This window comes from Amphibalanus amphitrite, unplaced genomic scaffold (assembly GCF_019059575.1).
Source record: "Amphibalanus amphitrite isolate SeventyFive unplaced genomic scaffold, NRLGWU_Aamphi_draft 000054F_arrow, whole genome shotgun sequence".
Taxonomy (NCBI): Eukaryota; Metazoa; Arthropoda; class Thecostraca; order Balanomorpha; family Balanidae; genus Amphibalanus; species Amphibalanus amphitrite.
In genome coordinates this window covers 501,143-521,082 of record NW_024881550.1, presented here as the reverse complement: position 1 = coordinate 521,082, position 19,940 = coordinate 501,143, and the positions used below count along the sequence as shown (strand labels likewise).

Below are 19,940 nucleotides of genomic sequence, written 5' to 3'. Positions count from 1 at the left end.
TACTGGCCCATTTGACACTCATTCTCTGATGCCCGTACCAGTGTATAAGAAGTTTCAAATATATTGGGGGAACTTTTCGTTGATCAAAACTTAAGTAGAACTTAAAGTAGATCAAAAACTTTGTTATCAATGAATGTTTGCTGCGGTTATGCTGCTTCAAATAAGATCTTTGCCATTGAGAGGTTTGAAACGAATATACTTAAAAGAAGAAAGTTTGACTTTCTGTTGGTGACGAAAAGTGCAAGATAAACTAAAAATACATCTCGAATGCTTACTGCTGCTTGTCCGGGGCATTCTCCACCGTGGCCATCACGGCCCCAAAGCGGCCGCCACGGGCCGCGAAGTTTGCGGCCGCCTCGCCGAAGGCCTGACACCACACGCCTTTGAAGAGCCGGTTGGCGTTTGACGTATGTACTTTGGTTCCGGTGCGTGTGATAAGGACCTGTAAACAGACGTCATAACATTTAAATTTCACAACATGAACACAATGGCTGAACTGATATAAACTGCATCATGCTAATGGAACTTGCGAATGATGTCTTTGTTTACACACCCTTTTTGATTCCTTCGTTCATTAACTCTTACACATAATTCATATTAACTGAAAAGCTAGCATGTAATGCATAGACATTTATAAGCATTGTGGGCGCTTTAGATATGTGTAATACCTTATCACTGCAGCCGGAGTGTAATACCTTATCACTGCAGCCGGCGCCGCAGTATATTGCCGGCCTCTCCCGGTCGACGAAGAGGATCATCCGTTCCACATGGCCTCTGGCACTGTCACGTCCAGGATCGTTGAGTCGGCAGTCGTGTAGTCGGTGTTCCGGATGAGCCGGGACTTCTTACCGTTGATGATGGCTGCCTGTGGAAATAGAAAAGGTAGAAAACATCATGAGTCTGAAAACAATGCAGCTTCGCGCAGCTAACAATGCAACAAGGGAAAACAATACACAATTGAGGAGAGAGCATGAAAGGTCGCTAATGGACATACCTTTGCGGCCTTCAGATAAGGAACCGTCAGCCCCGTCACGTGTGAAGGCCGACCAACGCAGGTCACCAGCGCCGCCGTCATCAGGATATGGCGGCTTGCCTTGGCTGCCTGGTAGCTCACCGGCTCCACTGGCACCTCTGCCAACTTGTCTTTTAGAAGCTGACACTGAAACAAATGCAATTTATTAACAAAATCGTCATCATCACACTATCACACATTTAACTTAAATAGCTTCCACTCGTCTAGGAATAAAATGCAATTAAAGCGGCATACCTCAAGGAAGTCGGCCTGCTGTCGCATCGGGACCACGGCGGCGGCCTGCCGCGCGTGGTGTCGCTCTCTCTCTCCCATCGCTGCGACTTCATGGCATGACCCCAGCTATCCAGACGGTAGTTGATGGACTGAAACAGGCGTATTTGGAAATTCCGACCTCGACGAGCATTTGTGGTAGAAAACCGCCACTTTGGTAGGGGGAACTACTGCTGTCTGCTACCATTTGCACTGCATGTGTCGCTATAGCTGCGACATCTATGCATATACCGTAAACGGGGGTGACCTTGCCATGCTTTCAACTTTAGACGCTTGTATTATTTAAACTTGTTAACTTATTTGGATGACTATGTTCAAGACACGGATGAAGATTAACTCTTTGGGTTTTGCTATTATCGTATTTATATCTTGCCTAAAAATATAAATTTTTAAAGAAAATAAGTCGTGGCAAAGTTAAACTGAAAAAGGGGTGACTTTGCCACCATGCCAAATAATGTTTTTTTTAACACACCAAATATTTTTCAAACATTTTTGTTCATTGTATGGGGAAGGGCCACCATCCCTAATTGTTTAATAGGAAGAAATAAAGCAATTCGAGGTTTTTTGCTCTCAACCCTATTAGTGGCAGGGGGGGTTGTTTTTATCCACCCCTCAGGTTTTTCGGGAATATCTCCGAAACCGCTGAAGCTACGATGCTGAAATTTGCTGACTTTTCCTAAAACTAAATTGGGCACATTCCCTGAAAATTTCAAGTTCATAACTTTACCAGGGGCGGCTCCAGAGCACTGGGAATTGGGGGGTCCTATTCGTGAAGCGAGTCATTTGGGCGAAGATCACGATGCTGCACCAGTTTTACGAACAGTGAATGAAAGGTATCATGTGATAACATATATAAAGTTATTGTGCATCCTCTTTTGACACGTTTTTGCTATAATAGGCGGATCCAGGCGTCCAAAAAGGGGGGTTATTTTTTACCTCCCAACATAGGTGCCCTGACACCGCCTATGCATGACCAATACAATTTTAGTCGTTCTCTCATAAGAAAATTGTAACATAACAAGACCATTGACACCCTTTTTAGAAACAGTACCAACAAAAACCTTATTTACTATACTTTTTGTGTACCCCCAATCTCAATGATCTGTATCCGCCTATGATTTTTGAAAATGCATATTTTTAGGATCCATGTGAATTCCTGGTTCATTCTCTATCGATCGGCAAAAGTTGCGTTAAGATTGGTTCAGAAACCTGGCCGTGATAAACAGTCTAAAATGTATCTGCAATTCGCCCGTTTTTACCCCCCTCTACCCCCCTATTGACATTTTTCAATTTTTTTTTTTTTTTAGAAATGTAGATCTCGTTGAGAGAAATCGAATGCCGTTTGAATTTTGAAAATCGGCCCGTTAGATCTCGAGATATCAAGGGGGGGTCGTAAACAGCCCCCCCCCCCTGCCACTAATAGGGGGTAGCCAGGAGCCTGCCACTAATAGGGTTAAATGATGTACAAAAAGGGAGAGAAACATTACTTATATAATACATTATATTTGTTGAAAATAATTGACATTTGGTAGTAAATAGAAATTGAGAAATGGTTCAGAATAGATAAATAAGCAAAAATATTATTGTATCGGTACTATAGGACCTTGCCGCTTTCTTGCAGTGGCATTGAGAGGAACAGAAAGTGGACGTTCTTGCGGCAATTTACCGGCACTTTTATTATTAGCGTTTTGATCTATAAAATGGTACATATTTCTTCAGCCAGTCTTACTGGCAAACTCAGTAGTTGTAGATGATCTTGGCTGTGCTGAAAAGTTGGGCCCAGCTTCATCCACTTTTTTATTTTGGTAATTTGTGCCGTTCTATACTCCCACTGTGCATTCCTGTGTTTATTTTCAACATATAAACTTCTACTTTTTAATAACCAGTTTGGAGATCAAAATGACACTGCGCCCTTACTGGCCCTGCTCGGCCCTCTTCTTGGCCTTCAGGGCCGCGCTGTTCTCGTCGTTTATCTTCTTTCTTATCACGTCCTTTACTTCCGACTCGGGCATCTTCAGCCGGTTGACCAAGAACGCTAAAAAAGAAAAAGAAAACATCGATACAGTATTCAGTTTTGTTCACTCACTAGTCACTACTATTCACATTAAATGAATATAATAAAGATCATTTTCAAAATGCTTTATTCTATTCTTAATTGGATATTTTTTATTTACATATTTCAGTATTATATTTATATTGCATTTTTGAGCAATGCTATTTTGCTAATAATCTTTGAAGCGGGTATCAGCGTTAAAGTGAAAACAAGTATTTTTGTTCTAAACTGTCTGATACTAAAAATGGCATGAATATCAATAACATCAATAAAACATGGTTGTAAAATTAAGAACATTCACCGAGTCCTTATTGAATCATACTATCATACCGTCCGATCACCAGGTATGGCTGGCTGATGAACAGCAAGGCTAAACATCACTTACTGATAACATCACGAAGCTTCCCTTGATCAAGGGCCGGCCTCGTCGGCTGCTCAAGCCCCTTGTTCTTGTTGAGGGGACATGCTTGTCCGGTGTCCCCTCATAGAGGAGCTGCCCAGCACCTCTTTTCCGAATACGGCCATCATCATGTCGCGAATGGCCTTCTTCTTGTCATCAAAGTTGATGAGGCAAAAGGCCGCAGATGTGATGGCCGTGAAGGGCCCGATGGTGACCTGGCAGGACATTGACAAGTCACAACACAGGTATTCTGAATCAGTGTTGCCAATAACATACATTCCTTTAAATACCGCAGGAGATCTTTCTGAATCTTTCTACACCATGCGGGCTACCTTTACTTTCTACCTTTACTTCGCTCTAAGCCTCGCCGGGCGGAGGACACTTGCTGTCCCCCTCCCCCTCATTCCTTTGCGATAGCTCGGACCGCGCGTCTTCGTAGCGCAATTTAGTAGACAAAAGTGATATACAACTCAGCACTAATTCAAGAGAAATGAAGCCGGCAGTGATTGGTAAGGTGAATGTACTAAAAACCACCTCCAGAACCCATTGAGTGCACACAAGAAGAATGAGCATCGAACAGCCGCCGGTAAGTATTTTACCATATTCACGTCATGGTGAGTTGGCCGCCTCGTGGGAGTTTCGGCTTCGGTCCGACTGGTCGACGGCATTGCCAGTGGACGAGCAGGGGTGGATAGGTGGTGGGAAGCTCCCGCCTCGCCCCTTGGGCTGGCTGAGGCACCTGTATCAGCGTCGTCGTAGTCGTCCACGTTGACAACGGATACCTGCCCGACAATCAAAATACATTGCAATGTTACAAATAATGCAAAAAATCCAATCAATTAAGGAACGTCAACAAAAAAGGAATGGCAAAGTATTTGTATAGTAGAAATCCTAGAGCCCTTCTTTTAGTCAGAAATAATTTACACAATTACCTCGTGCACGTCATTTTATTTTGAACTCTAACAAATGGGACAACATGCAAACGACTTTGGTTGGAGATAAATGAAATTAACACGATAACACAATGCACCGTGTTGTAATAGCTTTGTCAATGTCAACATAGCAAAATTTATGCTTAAATGCACATGGGTAATGCAGGATTGTATAAAAAAAGATGAAATGCTTAACCAAATGCGTACAGGAATCGCGTGACAGGTGGTCGGGCTGCTTGTTGCGCCGCAGCTGACCTTGGTCCTGGTGGACGGCGCAGAAGTTGGCCTCTTGGTGGCCTCCATCTCGCTGAAGACCCGAGCCAGTGTCTGGTGGGCACGGTGAGACCGCCCCGACTCAGGAGCCGAATGTACATCTTTCGCAAGCCGCCCTTTGTTTTCTTCCAGCCAAATCACGGCGTCTTCAAGGCGCCTTGCGAGTCCATGAACGTCTGCAACAACATCCAGCAAGCCTCATTAGCAAAACCCAGTAACCTTTGCCCTGGTTGGTGGGGGTGGGGGAGGGGGCGCTTTCAGAATAAACTCGGCAGTCTCATGAATGTATTAACCCGCGCCCCATAGGGGAAGGGGGCCGAAACGACCCACTGTCTTGTCCCCCATATATCTCCTAAACTACTGTCAAAAGCAAAGTAGACTACAGCATCACTAAAAAGTATTTTTGCATCAGCATAAAATTTGTTGAAAAGTGTGTTATCATAACTAGTAGTGTAAGGCAACGCTTACTGTTGCTGGTGATGTTGATGTCTTGGAGCACTTCGATCTGTTTCCGCAGTTTTCCGATGATCTCGTCCTTCTCCTTGCACTGGATGCAGTCCTAAGAATAATAACAGGTTAGAGCTTCAAACACAGCTCTTGAGACATTGACGGGGACATGAATTTTAAATGCCACATCAGTGCCACAGCAGATATTGTAGGTCGTAGGTTGAAGGTTGTCGGTTGATAGGATGTAAGTTGTAGGTAACTTGATCGTTTAGGTATGTCAAAACCGTTTTTCCATGCATCCTGATCAGATTTATTTACTGAACTGTAGCTTACCCTTGGCTCTCGCAGCTGCTCATTCTGCACCTCCCTGAGCACTTCGAGCGAGTGCGACTTCTCGTGCTGCCTCTGTGCCGCCTTTTTTTAGATGACCTGAAACAGCGAAAGATAATATGACTTTCAAGCATCATCACGACAATTGCAGCTGGGGAGGTTCATCAACACGGGGGTGGGGTGGGGGTGGGGCAGGGGCGGTGGCTAAACGCCTTAACCTGGGCAAACCTTGGGAACCAAAAGCAGCAGTGACATAAGCGAGCAATTAAAAGATTGAGACAGAAGCTTCTTATGAGTGCCTGAAACTTGAGTGCGAGATCAAGAGTTAGATCAAGACCGGGTTAAGCATCCGTAAATTGGGATTTGCAATATTGCATTTAGGGCTTTCAGTGACGGGAGGAAAGCCTGACCCGGCGCTTATCAGTTATCAGAGCTTGTTGCTTAAAGGGACTATCCCACCTTCTAAAATGTTGTTAAAACCAGTTAAATTGTGCCCGTCTTTATAGATTGGATGACCAGGAACACGGTTCTGGCATTTATTTTTCATTAAACATCTTAGGCTTCCCATATTCCAAACACAAACTTTCAAATATGTGACGTCACAGCCCAAAATTACCTCCTTCCCCAGGCCACATTACTGTCATAAAGCTGATTCTTTTTACTCTGTAGGCACCACAACAAAGTTCAGACCAAGTTTTAAGCGATTTTTCAACGAACAAACCCATTTAAATCAGAATGACTAAACGAGGTGACGTCACACTAACGGTCGCTCCATGTTGAAGATAGGGCCTTGTACAAGGCCCATTTTCAAATGAAGGGAACGAATTTCTTCAACACCAAGAGGCCGCGGGGGTTGCAACCTAGATAGATAGTGGTTTCTGAACCACGCCGCAAACTTGGCTATCTCAACTCAAACCCCATGTTAAAGGTGGGATAGTCCCTTTAATTGAATATACCATAAATATACCTACTTTTTTCCCAGTAGATGGAGCTTCATCATCCACCTTCCTGTACTTCCTCGCTCTGCACCCTTTGCCGTAGTGGTCATCATCCGAAGAATCATCGCTATCCTGAGCGCTTCCCAGGTACTGTTCTTCTCCTGCTTCTAACACCTTCTTCTCCATGGCATTTTGAGTCCCTGCAAAAGCAATTCATGACAATTAGCATCCAGGTAGCCGTAGCTGCATGATGTACAACACAATGGAAGACAGGAGGAAGTAATTTCTAAGGCCTGATATCTTCCAAGCCCCACTAATAATGTATGCAAATCAACATAAGCTCTGTGGCATTGCATGGTAGGAAAGACTTTGTAATAGCAGACTACAGAGCAGGCATGGTGTGGGATGCTACACCAGCTTGAAGGAAATATATCACTTTTAGCATAGGCTTTGAACTGGAATCGTTCCGCTGCCTATGTTCATGGATATAATTTATCTATAAATTTCTCTATTCATAATAGAGCCATTTCACATATTCATGTTTATCTACTTCAGACTTGATATGTAAAAATAAATGAGAATAAAAATGGTAAGCAAGATAAAGCATCAGAGGCCACCAAGAGCCACTGATGCAAGACACTTACCAAGATCCAACAAACGGGCGCGATGGTAGGTGGATCCCCACTTCACCTCAACCACCTCGCCGATTTTAGGCTCTCCTTTACTCTTCACGTGCTTCAGTGGTACCACGTTCCACTTCGGTGGGTCCTCCAACCATTTTACGAAGGCAAATTGGTTGGACCTGCTTCCTGAACATCCCTTCTCTACCATCGTTACACCGCGCAGATCAAAGAAAACTTGCTAACGACGTAATAACGATAAAAACTGCGAATCAGCCTGTCAGAATCAGAATCAGCCCTGTATGACCGCGTACAGGGCTCCCTGTATGACTGCGTACAGGGCTCCCTGTATGACTGTGTACAGGGCTCCTTGTAGGATTCCCTACATGGCCCAGTAGGATTCCCTACAGGGCTCCCCATCAAATGCCGTGCAGGACTCCCTGTAGGATCCAGTTCATGGTCCCCTGTTTGATGCCCTGCAGGGCACCCTGCATGATTCCATGTACAGCCACCCTGTGCGTTTCTCACCCTGCATGAAATCCTGTACGGCTCCTCCAACAACCCTGCACAACCCTGCAGGGACGTACAGGATTTTGGCACAAATCCTGTAGGATTTTTTCACTAGGGCCAGGCCTCGAACGACGCCTGGCTCGCGTGACAGGTGGTCGGGCTGCTTGTTGCGCCGCAGCTGACCTTGGTCCTGGTGGACGGCGCAGAAGTTGGCCTCTTGGTGGCCTCCATCTCGCTGAAGAGCCCGAGCCAGTGTCTGGTGGGCACGGTGAGACCGCCCCGACTCAGGAGCCGAATCCAGCCGGCGTCGTCGGGGACATCTTCTGTGATGGTGTCCGTGCGGGCGCCCAGCCGAGAGCACTTCTTGGCGATGAAGCCAGCTGCGTACGCCATGCCGTAGCGCTGCGCTCGGAGCTTGGGGTCGGCCACCTCGGTCGAGTCACCGTTGGGATCCAGTCCCAGCTCCTCCATGCACGCTGGTGGAGGCGGCTCCAGGTCTCGGATGGACTCGTCTCCATATCGTCCTCCTCACTCGTGCCCTCGAGTGAGGAGGAAAACAGGATTTGGGGGTACCCTAGGTTTGGTTCCTTCGGCCTCTGCACCCCCCCCCCCCCCCACGTGAAAATTCCTTAGACGAGGCCCTGACATGTATTTATACGTTGGCAATTAAAGTAGATCAAAAACTTTGTTATCAATGAATGTTTGCTCAGCTGTGGTTATGCTGCTTCAAATAAGATCTTTGCCATTGAGAGGTTTGAAACGAATATACTTAAAAGAAGAAAGTTTAACTTTCTGTTGGTGACGAAAAGTGCAAGATAAACTAAAAATACATCTCGAATGCTTACTGCTGCTTGTCCGGGGCATTCTCCACCGTGGCCATCACGGCCCCAAAGCGGCCGCCACGGGCCGTGAAGTTTGCGGCCGCCTCGCCGAAGGCCTGACACCACACGCCTTTGAAGAGCCGGTTGGCGTTTGACGTATGTAATTTGGTTCCGGTGCGTGTGATAAAGACCTGTAAACAGACGTCATAACATTTAAATTTCACAACATGAACACAATGGCTGAACTGATATAAACTGCATCATGCTAATGGAACTTGCGAATGATGTCTTTGTTTACACACCCTTTTTGATTCCTTCGTTCATTAACTCTTACACATAATTCATATTAACTGAAAAGCTAGCATGTAATGCATAGACATTTATAAGCATTGTGGGCGCTTTAGATATGTGTAATACCTTATCACTGCAGCCGGCGCCGCAGTATATTGCCGGCCTCTCCCGGTCGACGAAGAGGATCATCGGCTCCCACATGGCCTCTGGCACAGTCATGAGTCACGTCCAGGATCGTTGAGTCGGCAGTCGTGTAGTCGGTGTTTCGGATGAGCCGGGACTTCTTACCGTTGATGATGGCTGCCTGTGGAGATAGAAAAAGTAGAAAACATCATGAGTCTGAAAACAATGCAGCTTCGCGCAGCTAACAATGCAACAAGGGAAAACAATACACAATTGAGGAGAGAGCATGAAAGGTCGCTAATGGACATAGGTACCTTTGCGGCCCTCAGATGAGGGACCGTCAGCCCCGTCACGTGTGAAGGCCGACCAACGCAGGTCACCAGCGCCGCCGTCATCGGGATATGGCGGCTTGCCTTGGCTGCCTGGTAGCTCACCGGCTCCACTGGCACCTCTGCCAACTTGTCTTTTAGAAGCTGACACTGAAACAAATGCAATTTATTAACAAAATCGTCATTATCACACTATCACACATATTTAACTTATATAGCTTCCACTCGTCTAGGAATAAAATACAATTAAAGCGGCATACCTCAAGGAAGTCGGCCTGCTGTCGCATCGGGACCACGGCGGCGGCCTGCCGCGCGTGGTGTCGCTCTCTCTCTCCCATCGCTGCGACTTCATGGCATGACCCCAGCTATCCAGACGGTAGTTGATGGACTGAAACAGGCGTATTTGGAAATTCCGACCTCGACGAGCATTTGTGGTAGAAAACCGCCACTTTGGTAGGGGAAACTACTGCTGTCTGCTACCATTTGCACTGCATGTGTCGCTATAGCTGCGACATCTATGCATATACCGTAAACGGGGGTGACCTTGCCATGCTTTCAACTTTAGACGCTTGTATTATTTAAACTTGTTAACTTATTTGGATGACTATGTTCAAGACACGGATGAAGATTAACTCTTTGGGTTTTGCTATTATCGTATTTATATCTTGCCTAAAAATATAAATTTTTAAAGAAAATAAGTCGTGGCAAAGTTAAACTGAAAAAGGGGTGACTTTGCCACCATGCCAAATAATGTTTTTTTAACACACCAAATATTTTTCAAACATTTTTGTTCATTGTATGGGGAAGGGCCACCATCCCTAATTGTTTAATAGGAAGAAATAAAGCAATTCGAGGTTTTTTGCTCTCAACCCTATTAGTGGCAGGGGGGGGGGTTGTTTTTATCCACCCCTCAGGTTTTTCGGGAATATCTCCGAAACCGCTGAAGCTACGATGCTGAAATTTGCTGACTTTTCCTAAAACTAAATTGGGCACATTCCCTGAAAATTTCAAGTTCATAACTTTACCAGGGGCGGCTCCAGAGCACTGGGAATTGGGGGGTCCTATTCGTGAAGCGAGTCATTTGGGCGAAGATCACGATGCTGCACCAGTTTTACGAACAGTGAATGAAAGGTATCATGTGATAACATATATAAAGTTATTGTGCATCCTCTTTTGACACGTTTTTGCTATAATAGGCGGATCCAGGCGTCCAAAAAGGGGGGTTATTTTTTACCTCCCAACATAGGTGCCCTGACACCGCCTATGCATGACCAATACAATTTTAGTCGTTCTCTCATAAGAAAATTGTAACATAACAAGACCATTGACACCCTTTTTAGAAACAGTACCAACAAAAACCTTATTTACTATACTTTTTGTGTACCCCCAATCTCAATGATCTGTATCCGCCTATGATTTTTGAAAATGCATATTTTTAGGATCCATGTGAATTCCTGGTTCATTCTCTATCGATCGGCAAAAGTTGCGTTAAGATTGGTTCAGAAACCTGGCCGTGATAAACAGTCTAAAATGTATCTGCAATTCGCCCGTTTTTACCCCCCTCTACCCCCCTATTGACATTTTTCAATTTTTTTTTTTTTAGAAATGTAGATCTCGTTGAGAGAAATCGAATGCCGTTTGAATTTTGAAAATCGGCCCTTTAGATCTCGAGATATCAAGGGGGGGTCGTAAACAGCCCCCCCCCCCTGCCACTAATAGGGGGTAGCCAGGAGCCTGCCACTAATAGGGTTAAATGATGTACAAAAAGGGAGAGAAACATTACTTATATAATACATTATATTTGTTGAAAATAATTGACATTTGGTAGTAAATAGAAATTGAGAAATGGTTCAGAATAGATAAATAAGCAAAAATATTATTGTATCGGTACTATAGGACCTTGCCGCTTTCTTGCAGTGGCATTGAGAGGAACAGAAAGTGGACGTTCTTGCGGCAATTTACCGGCACTTTTATTATTAGCGTTTTGATCTATAAAATGGTACATATTTCTTCAGCCAGTCTTACTGGCAAACTCAGTAGTTGTAGATGATCTTGGCTGTGCTGAAAAGTTGGGCCCAGCTTCATCCACTTTTTTATTTTGGTAATTTGTGCCGTTCTATACTCCCACTGTGCATTCCTGTGTTTATTTTCAACATATAAACTTCTACTTTTTAATAACCAGTTTGGAGATCAAAATGACACTGCGCCCTTACTGGCCCTGCTCGGCCCTCTTCTTGGCCTTCAGGGCCGCGCTGTTCTCGTCGTTTATCTTCTTTCTTATCACGTCCTTTACTTCCGACTCGGGCATCTTCAGCCGGTTGACCAAGAACGCTAAAAAAGAAAAAGAAAACATCGATACAGTATTCAGTTTTGTTCACTCACTAGTCACTACTATTCACATTAAATGAATATAATAAAGATCATTTTCAAAATGCTTTATTCTATTCTTAATTGGATATTTTTTATTTACATATTTCAGTATTATATTTATATTGCATTTTTGAGCAATGCTATTTTGCTAATAATCTTTGAAGCGGGTATCAGCGTTAAAGTGAAAACAAGTATTTTTGTTCTAAACTGTCTGATACTAAAAATGGCATGAATATCAATAACATCAATAAAACATGGTTGTAAAATTAAGAACATTCACCGAGTCCTTATTGAATCATACTATCATACCGTCCGATCACCAGGTATGGCTGGCTGATGAACAGCAAGGCTAAACATCACTTACTGATAACATCACGAAGCTTCCCTTGATCAAGGGCCGGCCTCGTCGGCTGCTCAAGCCCCTTGTTCTTGTTGAGGGGACATGCTTGTCCGGTGTCCCCTCATAGAGGAGCTGCCCAGCACCTCTTTTCCGAATACGGCCATCATCATGTCGCGAATGGCCTTCTTCTTGTCATCAAAGTTGATGAGGCAAAAGGCCGCAGATGTGATGGCCGTGAAGGGCCCGATGGTGACCTGGCAGGACATTGACAAGTCACAACACAGGTATTCTGAATCAGTGTTGCCAATAACATACATTCCTTTAAATACCGCAGGAGATCTTTCTGAATCTTTCTACACCATGCGGGCTACCTTTACTTTCTACCTTTACTTCGCTCTAAGCCTCGCCGGGCGGAGGACACTTGCTGTCCCCCTCCCCCTCATTCCTTTGCGATAGCTCGGACCGCGCGTCTTCGTAGCGCAATTTAGTAGACAAAAGTGATATACAACTCAGCACTAATTCAAGAGAAATGAAGCCGGCAGTGATTGGTAAGGTGAATGTACTAAAAACCACCTCCAGAACCCATTGAGTGCACACAAGAAGAATGAGCATCGAACAGCCGCCGGTAAGTATTTTACCATATTCACGTCATGGTGAGTTGGCCGCCTCGTGGGAGTTTCGGCTTCGGTCCGACTGGTCGACGGCATTGCCAGTGGACGAGCAGGGGTGGATAGGTGGTGGGAAGCTCCCGCCTCGCCCCTTGGGCTGGCTGAGGCACCTGTATCAGCGTCGTCGTAGTCGTCCACGTTGACAACGGATACCTGCCCGACAATCAAAATACATATGCAAAAAAATCCAATCAATTAAGGAACGTCAACAAAAAAGGAATGGCAAAGTATTTGTATAGTAGAAATCCTAGAGCCCTTCTTTTAGTCAGAAACAAGCGGCTGCGCCACTTGCTTTGCTGCGTGGTAGGAAAAAATTGCGGCACCAGCCAATTTGCTTTCGAATGGTGTTTGATTCAAATCGATGTGTCGTCTAGAAGCATAGATATGGACGGAAATGTGAAGATGATTTAAAGAAGAACTGTTCTGAAGGCTTTGTTGGATGAAATTTGGGTGATACGGGGTCAAGACGGGTTAAAGGGGTCAGCCCCGGTCGCTTTGGGTCAGGCCAGGTCACATAGGTCACCTCTCGTCCGCTGGGATCAGCCCGGGCCACTGTTCTGCTTTTGCCTCCACCACTACCCCTACCCCTACCACTACCCCTACCCCTACCCCTACCACTATCCCTACCACTACCCCTACCCCTACCCCCACCCCTACCACTACCCCTACCCCTACCCCTACCCTACCACTACATCTACCCCTACCCCTACCACTGCTACTACACCCATACTCCTACCCCTACCACTACCCCTACCACTACCCCTACCACTACCCCTACTACTACCCCTACTACTACCCCTACTACTACCCCTACCCCTACTACTACCCCTACCCCTACACTACCCCTACCGGCTACCACTACCCCCTACCCCTACCCCTACCCCTACCAACACCGCCGGGTCATGTCAGGTCACAGAATAATTGGATCCAATCAGTACTAAAATATCAGACTTAAAGTGTTCCCAGCCCCGCCCCTATTCGTGCCATTCCATTACCCTTAATCGTATTTGTCGGAAATGGCGCTTTGTGACAAATGTGGCGCATTGCGGCAAACGTGGCGCATTTTCACCCGAGCCCTGATCGGCGGCCGGCTAGTACTCTTGCCGGCGCTCACATACGTGCACGTTACCCCGGCAACGGGCTATTGACCAATGAGAAGCGAGAAAAGTGTTACGTCACTGCGATTTTTCATATACCTGTGCCCCCCGGACGTGACGTAGTGTGCTCGCGCGCGTGCAGGGTCTCTGCGATCGAAAAAGAGCGCTAGCAGCGCGCCACTCGACGCCGCAATCGTCTACAGCGGCGTGTTAGTATGCTTTATTATGAATGATGTGTGTAAAAGTGAGTTTTTATGTTGTTAATGTGGAGGAAATGGTTGGAATAAAATAAGTTACTTTTATTTCTATTGGTTGGAGTTTTTATTCAAAAGATTTCGGTCTATAGCATTGATATTTACTGAAAATGCCTTCGTTTGAATAAATTGCGGATATTTGGCAACTGAAGTGTTAGGTAAGCCTAAATGATACCTAAAAAGGTAAGAGATACCCTGATTATCATTTGAGAAACGAAAATATATGAATTTCCCTTATAAGGCTCGCTCAACACGCTACTCCGCGGTTTATGCCCCGAGGGTGTCCGAGGGTTCCCGTTAGTTTGTCGTTGGCGCTCGGGGCCCTGTTTCACCGGTGATAGCAGCACGCTGCTATCAAATTGCGCGAGCTGACGTAATGTGATGATGTCATACTGCTGACGTAAGGGGCAATTCTGGCGCACGATTGCCGCAATATTGTTTTACGTCATCAGCTAAATGTTTGAAGTTAATGTCCAAATTTTTCCTAAACCCAACTTCTTTTAAATAAATCATATTGGAAAAATATATATCAAAAATATATATACTATCATGACAGCGTAAACTCTTACTTTTAGGCTAATACGTCACTTAATGCCGCCGCCAAGGTCGCGGCAATCGTGCGCCGTAACTACCCATTACGTCAACAGTATGGCGTCACGACATGACGTCAGCTCGCGAAACGTGATAGCAGCTTGCTGCTATCACCGGTGAAACAGGGCCCGGCTCGCGCGCGAGCCGACGTCATCGCCCGTGACGTCGGCTCGCGGAATGCGTCATACCCTGCACACAAAATAGCCGGCTGCCGAACAGCGCTCCGGTGATTGACCATGCATCTTTGCACCAAATTGCACCCATATCGGACCATATTTGACAAAACTGTGCGATTTGCGGCAAAAATGGCGTGTTGTGACCAATGTGACGCCTTGCGACAAACGCGGTGCATTTGTAAATTCCTATCACAAACTGTTGCAATTCAACGAAAATCAACACAATCTCTCGCCACTATTTATTCAAATTAAAAACTTGCCCATCCGCCAATGCGAGGCACCCGCCGCCGATCGGCATGCATTTAGTTCACAAAGTTTGTCGACCCCGGCTCTCAATGAAGATATAAGAACCGATCAAAATTTCATTGGCGTTCTTCCGGCGCGCCCCACGCGCGAACCGTGCACCCCAGCGAGTCGGAACCTAGAAAAGGCACTGACCCGCTCTGTCACCTATAAGGTGTGCAAATTTCAACCCCCTGCGATATACCGTCTGCCCTGTAGGCCGGCTAAATTGAACCCACTACACGGCGTGGCGGACAAACAAACAAACAGACGGATCCTGTTCAAATAGTAGTATAGACAAGCGGCTGCGCCACTTGCTTTGCTGCGTGGTAGGAAAAATTGCGGCACCAGCCAATTTGCTTTCGAATGGTGTTTGATTCATGTCGATGTGTCGTCTAGAAGCATAGATATGGACGGAAATGTGAAGAGAATTAAGAACTGTTCTGAGGGCGTTGTTGGATGAAATTTGGGTAATACGGGGTCAAGACGGGCCAAAGGGGTCAGCCCCGGTCACTTTGGGTCAGGCCAGGTCACATAGGTCACCTCTCGTCCGCTGGGATCAGCCCGGGCCACTGTTCTGCTTTTGTCTCCACCACTACCCCTACCCCTACCACTACCCCTACCACTACCCCTACCCTACCACTACCCCTACCCTACCACTACCCCTACCCCTACCACTACCCCTACCACTACCCCTACCACTACCCCTACCACTACCCCTACCCCTACCCCTACCCCTACCACTAAATCTACCCCTACCACTACTACTACTACCCATACTCCTACCCCTACCACTACCCCTACCCCTACTACTACTCCTACCACTACCCCTACCCCTACCACTACACTACCCCTACCACTACCCCTACCACTACCCCTACCACTATCCCTACCCCTACCAACACCGCTGGGTCATGTAAGGTCACAGAATAATTCGTGCCATTCCATTGCCCTTACTCGATTTTGTCGGAAATGGCGCTTTGTGACAAAAGTGGCGCATTGCGACAAACGCGGCGCATTTTCACCCGTCGATTCAGCATGCATTTTGGCACCAAATTGCACCCATATCGGACCATATTTGACAAAACTGTTCGATTTGCGACAAAAAATGACGCTTTGAGACAAATGTGGCGCATTGCGGCAAACTCGGTGCATTTATAAATTCCTATCACAAACTGTACCCATTGAACGAAAATCAACACATTCTCTCGCCACTTTTTATTCAAATTAAAAACTTGCCCATCCGCCAATGCGAGGCACCCGCCACCGATCGGCATGCATTTAGTTCACAAAGTTTGTCGACCCCGGCTCTCAATGAAGATCTACGAACCGATCAAAATTTCATTGGCGTTCTTCCAGCGCGCGCCACGTGCCAACCGTGCACCCCACCGAGCCGAAACCTAGAAAAGGCGCTGACCCGCTCTGTCACCTAGAGAGTGTGCAAATTTCAACCCCCTACGATATACCGTCTGCCCTGTAGGCCGGCTAAATTGAACCCACTACATGGCGTGGCGGACAGACAAACAAACAAACAGATGGATCCTGTTCAAATAGTAAGATAGATAATTTACACAATTACCTCGTGCACGTCATTTTATTTTGAACTCTAACAAATGGGACAACATGCAAACGACTTTGGTTGGAGATAAATGAAATTAACACGATAACACAATGCACCGTGTTGTAATAGCTTTGTCAATGTCAACATAGCAAAATTTATGCTTAAATGCACATGGGTAATGCAGGATTGTATAAAAAAAAGATGAAATGCTTAACCAAATGCGTACAGGAATCGCGTGACAGGTGGTCGGGCTGCTTGTTGCGCCGCAGCTGACCTTGGTCCTGGTGGACGGCGCAGAAGTTGGCCTCTTGGTGGCCTCCATCTCGCTGAAGACCCGAGCCAGTGTCTGGTGGGCACGGTGAGACCGCCCCGACTCAGGAGCCGAATGTACATCTTTCGCAAGCCGCCCTTTGTTTTCTTCCAGCCAAATCACGGCGTCTTCAAGGCGCCTTGCGAGTCCATGAACGTCTGCAACAACATCCAGCAAGCCTCATTAGCAAAACCCAGTAACCTTTGCCCTGGTTGGTGGGGGTGGGGGAGGGGGCGCTTTCAGAATAAACTCGGCAGTCTCATGAATGTATTAACCCGCGCCCCATAGGGGAAGGGGGCCGAAACGACCCACTGTCTTGTCCCCCATATATCTCCTAAACTACTGTCAAAAGCAAAGTAGACTACAGCATCACTAAAAAGTATTTTTGCATCAGCATAAAATTTGTTGAAAAGTGTGTTATCATAACTAGTAGTGTAAGGCAACGCTTACTGTTGCTGGTGATGTTGATGTCTTGGAGCACTTCGATCTGTTTCCGCAGTTTTCCGATGATCTCGTCCTTCTCCTTGCACTGGATGCAGTCCTAAGAATAATAACAGGTTAGAGCTTCAAACACAGCTCTTGAGACATTGACGGGGACATGAATTTTAAATGCCACATCAGTGCCACAGCAGATATTGTAGGTCGTAGGTTGAAGGTTGTCGGTTGATAGGATGTAAGTTGTAGGTAACTTGATCGTTTAGGTATGTCAAAACCGTTTTTCCATGCATCCTGATCAGATTTATTTACTGAACTGTAGCTTACCCTTGGCTCTCGCAGCTGCTCATTCTGCACCTCCCTGAGCACTTCGAGCGAGTGCGACTTCTCGTGCTGCCTCTGTGCCGCCTTTTTTTAGATGACCTGAAACAGCGAAAGATAATATGACTTTCAAGCATCATCACGACAATTGCAGCTGGGGAGGTTCATCAACACGGGGGTGGGGTGGGGGTGGGGCAGGGGCGGTGGCTAAACGCCTTAACCTGGGCAAACCTTGGGAACCAAAAGCAGCAGTGACATAAGCGAGCAATTAAAAGATTGAGATAGAAGCTTCTTATGAGTGCCTGAAACTTGAGTGCGAGATCAAGAGTTAGATCAAGACCGGGTTAAGCATCCGTAAATTGGGATTTGCAATATTGCATTTAGGGCTTTCAGTGACGGGAGGAAAGCCTGACCCGGCGCTTATCAGTTATCAGAGCTTGTTGCTTAAAGGGACTATCCCACCTTCTAAAATGTTGTTAAAACCAGTTAAATTGTGCCCGTCTTTATAGATTGGATGACCAGGAACACGGTTCTGGCATTTATTTTTCATTAAACATCTTAGGCTTCCCATATTCCAAACACAAACTTTCAAATATGTGACGTCACAGCCCAAAATTACCTCCTTCCCCAGGCCACATTACTGTCATAAAGCTGATTCTTTTTACTCTGTAGGCACCACAACAAAGTTCAGACCAAGTTTTAAGCGATTTTTCAACGAACAAACCCATTTAAATCAGAATGACTAAACGAGGTGACGTCACACTAACGGTCGCTCCATGTTGAAGATAGGGCCTTGTACAAGGCCCATTTTCAAATGAAGGGAACGAATTTCTTCAACACCAAGAGGCCGCGGGGGTTGCAACCTAGATAGATAGTGGTTTCTGAACCACGCCGCAAACTTGGCTATCTCAACTCAAACCCCATGTTAAAGGTGGGATAGTCCCTTTAATTGAATATACCATAAATATACCTACTTTTTTCCCAGTAGATGGAGCTTCATCATCCACCTTCCTGTACTTCCTCGCTCTGCACCCTTTGCCGTAGTGGTCATCATCCGAAGAATCATCGCTATCCTGAGCGCTTCCCAGGTACTGTTCTTCTCCTGCTTCTAACACCTTCTTCTCCATGGCATTTTGAGTCCCTGCAAAAGCAATTCATGACAATTAGCATCCAGGTAGCCGTAGCTGCATGATGTACAACACAATGGAAGACAGGAGGAAGTAATTTCTAAGGCCTGATATCTTCCAAGCCCCACTAATAATGTATGCAAATCAACATAAGCTCTGTGGCATTGCATGGTAGGAAAGACTTTGTAATAGCAGACTACAGAGCAGGCATGGTGTGGGATGCTACACCAGCTTGAAGGAAATATATCACTTTTAGCATAGGCTTTGAACTGGAATCGTTCCGCTGCCTATGTTCATGGATATAATTTATCTATAAATTTCTCTATTCATAATAGAGCCATTTCACATATTCATGTTTATCTACTTCAGACTTGATATGTAAAAATAAATGAGAATAAAAATGGTAAGCAAGATAAAGCATCAGAGGCCACCAAGAGCCACTGATGCAAGACACTTACCAAGATCCAACAAACGGGCGCGATGGTAGGTGGATCCCCACTTCACCTCAACCACCTCGCCGATTTTAGGCTCTCCTTTACTCTTCACGTGCTTCAGTGGTACCACGTTCCACTTCGGTGGGTCCTCCAACCATTTTACGAAGGCAAATTGGTTGGACCTGCTTCCTGAACATCCCTTCTCTACCATCGTTACACCGCGCAGATCAAAGAAAACTTGCTAACGACGTAATAACGATAAAAACTGCGAATCAGCCTGTCAGAATCAGAATCAGCCCTGTATGACCGCGTACAGGGCTCCCTGTATGACTGCGTACAGGGCTCCCTGTATGACTGTGTACAGGGCTCCTTGTAGGATTCCCTACATGGCCCAGTAGGATTCCCTACAGGGCTCCCCATCAAATGCCGTGCAGGACTCCCTGTAGGATCCAGTTCATGGTCCCCTGTTTGATGCCCTGCAGGGCACCCTGCATGATTCCATGTACAGCCACCCTGTGCGTTTCTCACCCTGCATGAAATCCTGTACGGCTCCTCCAACAACCCTGCACAACCCTGCAGGGACGTACAGGATTTTGGCACAAAT

General features: G+C 46.0%; 3 protein-coding genes across 5 annotated transcripts; all 3 read right to left on the bottom strand.

Annotated features, from left to right (window-relative positions):
* Nucleotides 1–706: 706 nt before the first annotated feature.
* On the bottom strand, nucleotides 707–1,344 carry LOC122378040. The gene is made up of 3 exons (XM_043358746.1): nucleotides 1,268–1,344; nucleotides 995–1,159; nucleotides 707–865 (listed from the first exon to the last, which is right to left on the bottom strand). Exons 1-3 carry the CDS (start codon nucleotides 1,292–1,294, stop codon nucleotides 755–757), a joined length of 303 nt encoding a protein of 100 aa, XP_043214681.1. The 5' UTR covers nucleotides 1,295–1,344; the 3' UTR covers nucleotides 707–754.
* A 1,866-nt stretch (nucleotides 1,345–3,210) lies between these two features.
* LOC122378039 lies at nucleotides 3,211–7,579 on the bottom strand. 2 transcript variants are annotated; one of them, XM_043358745.1, is made up of 8 exons: nucleotides 7,321–7,579; nucleotides 6,710–6,876; nucleotides 5,742–5,837; nucleotides 5,430–5,520; nucleotides 5,061–5,150; nucleotides 4,356–4,538; nucleotides 3,742–3,971; nucleotides 3,211–3,338 (listed from the first exon to the last, which is right to left on the bottom strand). In XM_043358745.1, the coding sequence occupies exons 2-7, from the start codon at nucleotides 6,799–6,801 to the stop codon at nucleotides 3,792–3,794; spliced, it is 732 nt and encodes a 243-aa protein (XP_043214680.1). In that variant the 5' UTR covers nucleotides 6,802–6,876; nucleotides 7,321–7,579; the 3' UTR covers nucleotides 3,211–3,338; nucleotides 3,742–3,791. The 2 variants fall into 2 exon arrangements, 1 of the variants encoding a protein (XP_043214680.1); XR_006255961.1 differs by lacking the exons at nucleotides 3,211–3,338; nucleotides 7,321–7,579 and having other exon boundaries at nucleotides 3,849–3,971; nucleotides 5,061–5,137; nucleotides 6,710–6,965.
* Nucleotides 7,580–11,573: 3,994 nt separating this feature from the next.
* Nucleotides 11,574–19,619, bottom strand: LOC122378038. 2 transcript variants are annotated; one of them, XM_043358744.1, is made up of 8 exons: nucleotides 19,361–19,619; nucleotides 18,750–18,916; nucleotides 17,782–17,877; nucleotides 17,470–17,560; nucleotides 17,101–17,190; nucleotides 12,719–12,901; nucleotides 12,105–12,334; nucleotides 11,574–11,701 (listed from the first exon to the last, which is right to left on the bottom strand). In XM_043358744.1, the coding sequence occupies exons 2-7, from the start codon at nucleotides 18,839–18,841 to the stop codon at nucleotides 12,155–12,157; spliced, it is 732 nt and encodes a 243-aa protein (XP_043214679.1). In that variant the 5' UTR covers nucleotides 18,842–18,916; nucleotides 19,361–19,619; the 3' UTR covers nucleotides 11,574–11,701; nucleotides 12,105–12,154. The 2 variants fall into 2 exon arrangements, 1 of the variants encoding a protein (XP_043214679.1); XR_006255960.1 differs by lacking the exons at nucleotides 11,574–11,701; nucleotides 19,361–19,619 and having other exon boundaries at nucleotides 12,212–12,334; nucleotides 17,101–17,177; nucleotides 18,750–19,005.
* Between the last annotated feature and the right edge of the window lie 321 nt (nucleotides 19,620–19,940).